Here is a 7,958-nt window from a genome sequence, read left to right as displayed (position 1 = left end):
GGAAGAAACAGAGCAGAGCAGTGGGGCAGAAGAGCTGCTGTCAGGTCACTTTTGCAGGCCAAAGCTGGTGGCAGGAATGCCCATGGTGTGCAGGGTGAGTGTGGTGTGGGCAGCAGGGCTGAGGACCAGGGAGGAGGACAAGCTGGGAGAGGAGGGAGGCAGAGGTGGGGAGGTGTGGGGCAGGATCCCGTCCCAGGCGTGGGGGCACTCTGGGGTGTGTGGTGACTCTTGCCATCAGTGGGAGCAGTTTCTGCAGCTGCCCAGCCACAAGCAGAGGCCAGGGGTGCTGTGGGGAGCACAAGGGAAGGAGGAGCAGCCCCTACCTCTCACTGGCCTGTGGGGGATTTGGCAGCATCAAACATCTTCTTCCTGCCCTCCATGCCCGACATGGCCTCCACGTTCTTGCGCCAGTCGCCCACCTCCACAGGGCGCTCCTGCAGGGGGGGATTCACAGCTCCACATACTGCCTCAGGCTGCAAGGCACCCTCCAAGGGCATCCTGTCCAACCCCCCTGCAGTCAGCAGGGACATCTTTAACTGCAGCAGGCTGCCCAGGCACACAGCAAGTCTGACCTTGGATGATGGAGCTTCCACCACCTCCCTGGGCAATCTGTTCCAGTTTCTCACCTCCCTCACTGTGCAGAACTTCCTCCTGGTGCCCAATTTAAATCTGCCCTGTTCCAGTTCCAATCCATTTTTCTCATTCTGGCACTCCCAGCCCTTGGCCAAAGTCCCTCCCCAGCTCTCCTGGAGCCCCTTCAGGTCCTGGAAGGCTGCCCTAAGGTCTCCCTGGAGCCTTCTCTTCTCCAGGCTGACAGCCCCAACGCTCCCAGCCTGTCCCCATAGCAGAGACTCTGTAGCCCTCTGAACATCATCCTGGCCTCCTCTGGACCCTCTCCATCAGCTCCAGGTCCTTCTTGTGTTGGGGTCCCACAGCTGGCCCCAGCCCTGCAGGTGAGGTCTCCCCAGAGCAGAGCAGAGGGCAGGATCCTCTCTCTCTGGCTCTGGCCAAGCTGCTTTGGATGCAGCCCAGGCTGCCCTTGGCCTTCTGTGCTGCCAGTGCCCATTGCTGGCTCCTGTCCAGCTTCTCCCCCACCAGCACCCCAGGGATGGGGATGGAGGTTGCAGTGGCCATGTGGGAGGGCAGCCAGCAGCCCCACACTGTCCTACCTCTCTGCACAGAGGTCCCAGGCCTGGTGCCCAAGCAGCACAGGGCAGCAGCTGCCCTGTTGCAAACATCTTCTTGTTCAGAGCCAGCTCAGTCGTGGAGCTGACCGTGATGATGGCAAACACTGCTCTGAGCTCCCCAGGGAGGTCTGGGTTCACCTGGACAGCCCCCCAGGGCCTGGCTAACCTGCAGGAGTGCACCATAAGGCACTGAAATCCCAGAAATTTTGTTTAGGAGGAATAAAGCAGCACATGAGACTGACTCTGATTTACACCCAGCAGCCTTCAAGCAAAACCACTTTCAGTGTAGATCTCCCAGGCACATCCAATGCATCCCCACCTTCTGGGAGCCTTTGGAGGGGACTGGGATGGCTGTTGTGACAGCAAGAGTCTGGCAGCTGCTTCCAGAGCAGAGAGGGGGGATGAGGACAGCACTGGGAGCGTGCCCAGGTGCCTGCTCTGCCAGCCCACAGCCACTGGTAGATGACTAGCTGTGCCCCAGACCATCTGAGCTGTGCCCCAGACCACCTCAGCCGTGCCCCAGACCACCTGAGCTGTGCACCAGACCACCTCAGCCGTGCCCCAGACCATCTCATGACATCTCAATGGACTCAGAGCTCTTCACCACCTGGCACTGAGGACTCTGAACACAGATTTTAGTCCAAAGGACTGAGAATCTGCAACAGCAGCAACAGGAGGGAAAATCACTGCAAATTGAGATTCTGATCCAGCTCCTGGGCTGGGAGCAAAGGGAAGGTGACACAGCTCTTGTCTTTGGGGTGTCAGGGGAAGGTGACACAGCTCTTGTCCTTGGGGTGTCAGGGGAAGGTGACACAGCTCTTGTCTTTGGGGTGTCAAAGGGAAGGTGACACAGCTCTTGTCTTTGGGGTGTCAGGGGAAGGTGACACAGCTCTTGTCCTTGGGGTGTCAGGGGAAGGTGACACAGCTCTTGTCTTTGGGGTGTCAAGGGAAGGTGACACAGCTCTTGTCTTTGGGGTGACAGGGGAAGGTGACACAGCTCTTGTCCTTGGGGTGTCAGGGGAAGGTGACACAGCTCTTGTCTTTGGGGTGTCAGGGGAAGGTGACACAGCTCTTGTCCTTGGGGTGTCAGGGGAAGGTGACACAGCTCTTGTCTTTGGGGTGTCAAGGGAAGGTGACACAGCTCTTGTCCTTGGGGTGTCAAAGGGAAGGTGACACAGCTCTTGTCTTTGGGGTGTCAGGGGAAGGTGACACAGCTCTTGTCCTTGGGGTGTCAGGGGAAGGTGACACAGCTCTTGTCTTTGGGGTGTCAGGGGAAGGTGACACAGCTCTTGTCTTTGGGGTGTCAAAGGGAAGGTGACACAGCTCTTGTCTTTGGGGTGTCAGGGGAAGGTGACACAGCTCTTGTCTTTGGGGTGTCAGGGGAAGGTGACACAGCTCTTGTCTTTGGGGTGTCAGGGGAAGGTGACACAGCTCTTGTCTTTGGGGTGTCAGAGGAAGGTGACACAGCTCTTGTCTTTGGGGTGTCAGGGGAAGGTGACACAGCTCTTGTCTTTGGGGTGTCAAAGGGAAGGTGACACAGCTCTTGTCTTTGGGGTGTCAGGGGAAGGTGACACAGCTCTCGTCTTTGGGGTGTCTGCAGACCCCAGGCAGGGTTGGGCATCCCTCACCAGATCTGGTATTGAGGCTTTCCCCTCTCTTAGCTCTCACTGGTGGGAACTGGAACCTTTGTCCCAGGCCCACAGTGCTGCTGGGCTTGCTCTGTTCTGTGCAGTCTGGGGCTTGGAGTTTCCTGTCTGTTTGCTGGGTGTGACTGCACCAAACAGGAGCTCTCCTGATCAACAACCAAGACTCCTGATCAAGACTCATTGCAAGAGCAGCTCAACAGACATGCAAAGGGGGCCTCAGCTGGAAGGCCTCAGTGTGCTCTGGGAGGGAAGACCATCATGGACCCAACCCTAACTCTCCCTTGTTATCATCCACCTGGCCCAGTCAAACTCCTGCACAGTCCAGCCACAGCCTGTGATGGGCAGGGACTCCCAGGGACCTCCCTGTGTCATTTCTGAGGCACATGCAGGCTTCCCAGGGGACCCTGCAGGAAGGCAAAGGCATCCCTAGGAGGTGTCTGCATCCCTGGCCTCTGGAGAGTTACCAACCTTCTCTGTGTCCTCCTTCTTGACAGACTTGAGGTTGGCTCTCAGGTCCATGGAGACTTTGTGCTTGGAGCCCAGCAGAGCTCTCAGCATGGCGTCGGCAGAGACTCGGACTCGGCGCAGGGGAGGCCTCTTGAACTTGCCCCTCAGGTCCAGCACTTTGATTTTCAGGTCTTTAATCTGCAGGGTGAGCACAGGGGGGGCAGAGGGAGGCCATCACTTGGCTGCCTCACACCAAAAGCTCTTGTATGAATCAGGAGTCTCTGACAACTCCAAGCTGTGAGGAGCTGCACCCAGGGACCCTCCAGCTGCACTGTGCACTGCCAGCAGTTTGCTGAGGACACCAAGCTGGGTGGAGTGGCTGCCCCAGGAGGGTTGTGCTGCCAGCCAGCCAGACTGAGACAGGCTGAGAGTTGGGCAGGAAGAAATGGAATGAAGTTCAACAAGGGCAAGGGAAGAGTCTTGCACCTGGGAAAGAACAATTCCATGGAGCAGTACAGGCTGGGGACTGACCTGCTGGAGAGCAGTGAAGGGGAAAAGGACCTGGGGTCCTGGTGGGTGGGAGGTAGACCATGAGCCAGCAATGTGCTCTGGTAGCCAAGAAGGCCAAGGGCATCCTGGGGTGGTGAGTAGGTGGACAGAGTTTCTCCTCCCTCTCTACTCTGCTCTGCTGAGGCCACATCTGGAATATTGTGTCCAGTTCTGGGTCCCTCAGGTCAAGAAGGACCTCAGGGAACTGCTTGAGAGAGCCCAGCACAGAGCCACAAAAATTATTAGGGGAGTGGAACATCTCCTGTGAGGAGAGCCTAAGGGAGCTGAGGCTCATTAGCTTGGAGAGGAGGAGCCTGAGAGGTGACCTCATTCATGTTGATAAAGATGTGCAGGGCTGGAGCCAGGCTCTGCTGGGTGATGCCCAATGCCAGCACAGGGGGCAGTGGTGGAAGAATTTTTTTCACTGTGAGGGTGACAGAGCTCTGGAGCAGGCTGCCCAGGGGGGTTGTGGAGTCTTCTTCTCTGGAGATATTCCAACCCCACCTGGATGTGTTCCTGTGTGCCCTGCCCTGAGTGCTCCTGCTCTGGCAGGGGGCTGGGCTGGATGATCTCCAGAGGTCCCTTCCAGCCCCTAACATTCTGTGCTTATGTGATCTGAGCCCCAGAGCTGTTGTTGTTGCCTGCTCAGGTGGCAGCAACACCATGAGAAGAAGCTCTCAGACCCACGAGGGGTGAGCAGGAGAACAAAGAGGTTGGGCAGTTGGAGTCCCCTGTGGCAGGGGTGAAGCTTGGGCTGGGTGATGCCTTGCAGAGCAAAAGCCAAGCCTTAGATAATCCCAATGCATGCCCCACACCTGAGCTCAGCCCAGGCCATGGCAGACCCCCGTGGGGGCCCAGGCTGCCAGCTGGGAGGGAGTTCAGACAGGAGCAGCCAGCCCAGCCTGCTCCTACCTCCCGAGTGTTGTGGTTGCACTTTGCTTCTATGTCATATCTCTCTTCATCCACAATTTCAACCTTCTCATGCAGCTCTCTGCACAGGTCCTGGGGGACAAGCACAACAGGAGAGTGGTGAGTGAGGCCCTTTCATGCTCCCAAAGAGCTCACTCCATCCTCAGACATGAAGAAGGCCAATGGCATCCTGGGGTGCACTCAGAGGAGTGTGGCCAGCAGGTCAAGGGAGGTTCTCCACCCCTTCTACTCTGCCCTGCTGAGGCCACATCTGGAGTATTGTGTCCAGTTCTGGGCTCCCTGATTCAAGGAGGACCTCAGGGCACTGCTGGAGAGAGGACAGCAAAGGGCTACAAAGCTGCTGAGGGGATTGGAACAGCTCTGGGAGGAGAGGCTGAGAGAGTTGAGGCTGTTCAGTCTGGAGAGGAGCAGCCTGAGGGGCATCTGATCAGTGCTGATCAATACTCCAAGGGTGGCTGTCAGGGGGATGGGAACCAGGCTTTGTTCAGTGGTGCCCAGGGACAGGACAGGGGATAAGGGACACAAACTTGAACACAAGAAGTTCCATCTGAACATGAGGAGGAACTTCTGTAAGGGTGACAGAGCCTGGAGCAGGCTGCCCAGAGAGGTTGTGGAGTCTCCTTCTCTGGAGACTTTCAAACCCCACCTGGATGTGTCCCTGTGTGCCCTGCCCTGGGTGCTGCTGCTCTGGCAGGGGCTGGACTGGATGATCTCTGAGGTTCCTTCCAACCCCTGCCCTGCTGTGATTCCGTGAAGTACCTGGAGCTGGCTCAGGGAAAGGCCACTGGTGTGCAGTGGGGTGATCCTCTCAGACAGGTATCTTTCCTTCTCTGACTGCTTGTCCACAATCTCCTGTTCCCATTCCTCCTTTGCTTTTGCCAGCATCAAACTCTACAAGCACAGGCAGATAGCAGAAGTGTGAGCAGGCTGCTCTGCTGCCCCTGAGCCTCCTCACACAGCAGCTGCAGGGTGGGACAGCCCTGCCTGCCTCCCAGCCCTCCTCCCTGCTGTGGCTGTCCTCCCAAAATCCCTCTGCAACACTTCAAAAGAACCTTTGGTGTGGTGACCCTGGAGGCAGGAGAACCAACATGGCCATGGGGCTGTGGTGGTCCCAGTGCCTGCTGACCTCAGCACTTTCCTTCCATCGTTTTGCACTGCTGGCAGCAAATGATTTTCCCAAGCCACAACCCAGGGACCTCCCAAGCTTGTGCTGCAGAGCTGCTGGTGCACAAACACAGGGTCTGTGGCTTCCCAGCTGAAGGCATCAGAGTCTCTCCCCACCTTCATCAAGTGTTTGGAGCCTGCACCACAAAGCCCACATGAGTGAGGAGTCTGGAGCAGGTGGGCAGGGGAGCTGCTGCCCAAGGGCCAAGCTTCTGCTGCTCCTCCTCCCTGTCCCACCAACCACACACTTCAAGCTTGGCTCCCTCTCCCCAGCAAGACAAACCCCAGGGAGTTTCCAGCCCTCAGGACTCACCTTCAACAAGAGCTTGCGTGAGGCTGTGATCTTGGATTTTCTCTGGGGCAAAGGGAGAGAGGGAAAAAAGAATAGAAAGTAAACAACAACCATTCTGAGAGCAAACTCAGAGCAGTGCTGAGAGGCTTCCCCAGAGGAAGGACACTTACCTCCCTGCAGACAGATGTGTGTTCAGGGGGCAGAGATGTGGAGCAAGAGGAGAGAACAAGGAAACAGTGAGTGAGAGCCAAAGAGAGGTGACAGGCAAGGAAAGAAGCTCAGGTGCTGCCTGCAGTTGGTTTCCTGATTTCTGTGTCTGTTGCCACCTGCAAGGCAGCCAGCTCAGAGCACCCTCCTGGGGCTCTCTGGGATGCAGAGGCTGCCCAGGGCCACTGCTCAGGAAGCCAAAAGCACAGAATCACAGCATGAGAGGGGTTGGAAGGGACCTCCAGAGATCATCCAGTCCAACCCCCTGCCAGAGCAGGAGCACCCAGGGCAGGGCACACAGGAACACATCCAGGTGGGGCTTGGAAGTCTCCAGAGGAGACTCCACAACCTCTCTGGGCAGCCTGCTCCAGGGCTCCAGCAGCCTCACAGTACAGAAGTTCTTCATCATGCTGAGGTGAAACTTCCTGGGTTCCACCAAACTTCCTGTGTGCCACTGAACCATGCCACCAGGCCTGTCCCAGTGCCCATTGTGCCAGCCCCAGCTCAGTCCCTCTGTGCCACTGAACCATGTCACCAGCCTGTCCCAGTGCCCGTTGTGCCAGCCTCAGCTCAGTGAGTGGTGCTGCCCACCTCAGATCCCTATATCAGGATCGAGGAAAGCTCCAAGGTTTGAATCAGGATGTTGAGATCCCTAATTAACTACAACCTCCTCCCTGGAGGTACTCAAGGCCAGGCTGGATGAGGTCTTGAGCAAGCTGGGCTGGTGGGAGGTGTCCCTGCCCATGGCAGAGGGTTGGCACTGGATGAGCTTTAAGGTCCCTTCCCACCCAAGCCATAGAATGATAGAATCATAGAATCAGTCAGGGTTGGAAGAGACCTCAAGGATCATCCAGTTCCAACCCCCCTGCCATGGGCAGGGACACCTCACACTGGATCAGGCTGCCCAGAGCCTCATCCAGCCTGGCTGCAAACACCTCCAGGGATGGAGCCTCAACCACCTCCCTGGACAACCCATTCCAGGCTCTCACCACTCTCATGGGGAAGAACTTCCTCACATCCAGTCTGAATCTCCCCACTTCCAGCCTTGCTCCATTCCTCCCAGTCCTATCACTCCCTGATAGCCTCAAAAGTCCCTCCCCAGCTTTCTTGTAGCCCCTTCAGATACTGGAAAGCCACAAGAAGGTCTCCTGGGAGTCTTCTCTTCTCCAGACTGAACAGCCCCAACTCTCTCAGTCTGTCCTCATAGGAGAGGTACTCCTGCCCTCTGCTCATCCTGGTGGCCCTCCTCTGGACACCTTCCAGCATGTCCACAGATGCCCACTCTAAGGCTTTTATGATTTCAGGACCTTTTTCACAAGGGCACTGGCACAGAAGCAGGGAGGTGCTGCTCTGGGAACAGGTGGCTCAGCACATGGAAGTTATTTCCAGAGCTGCCTCTCGTTGTCCTGCTGAGGTCTGGCACGCACACGAGCAGGGCACAGGGCTTGGGCTGATGCTCAGGGCTGCTGCAGGGTCCCCTGGGCTGGGGCTGACCACGGGGCTGGGCTGTGCAGGTCTCACAGTGCAGCATTGAGT

General features: G+C 57.3%; 1 protein-coding gene across 1 annotated transcript; it reads right to left on the bottom strand.

Moving 5' to 3' along the window:
* Positions 1-326: 326 nt before the first annotated feature.
* TNNI1 (troponin I1, slow skeletal type) lies at positions 327-6,287 on the bottom strand. The gene is made up of 5 exons (XM_054395863.1): positions 6,237-6,287; positions 5,519-5,650; positions 4,742-4,831; positions 3,302-3,478; positions 327-434 (listed from the first exon to the last, which is right to left on the bottom strand). Exons 2-5 carry the CDS (start codon positions 5,642-5,644, stop codon positions 327-329), a joined length of 501 nt encoding a protein of 166 aa, XP_054251838.1. The 5' UTR covers positions 5,645-5,650; positions 6,237-6,287.
* Positions 6,288-7,958: the final 1,671 nt, after the last annotated feature.

Source organism: Indicator indicator, chromosome 35 (assembly GCF_027791375.1).
Source record: "Indicator indicator isolate 239-I01 chromosome 35, UM_Iind_1.1, whole genome shotgun sequence".
Lineage (NCBI taxonomy): Eukaryota > Metazoa > Chordata > Aves > Piciformes > Indicatoridae > Indicator > Indicator indicator.
This window is presented reverse-complemented; position numbering and strand designations above follow the sequence as displayed.

What these genes read in the sequence shown, in the direction of transcription:
- TNNI1 (XM_054395863.1), bottom strand. Translation starts at nt 5,644, where the DNA reads ATGCTGGCAAAAGCAAAGGAGGAATGGGAACAGGAGATTGTGGACAAG. An exon ending in TTTCCCTGAGCCAGCTCCAG is followed by an intron (nt 4,832 to 5,518) that starts GTACTTCACGGA and finishes CTTGTCCCCCAG; the next exon opens with GACCTGTGCAGAGAGCTGCA. An exon ending in AGAAGGAGGACACAGAGAAG is followed by an intron (nt 435 to 3,301) that starts GTTGGTAACTCT and finishes CCCCCCCTGCAG; the next exon opens with GAGCGCCCTGTGGAGGTGGG.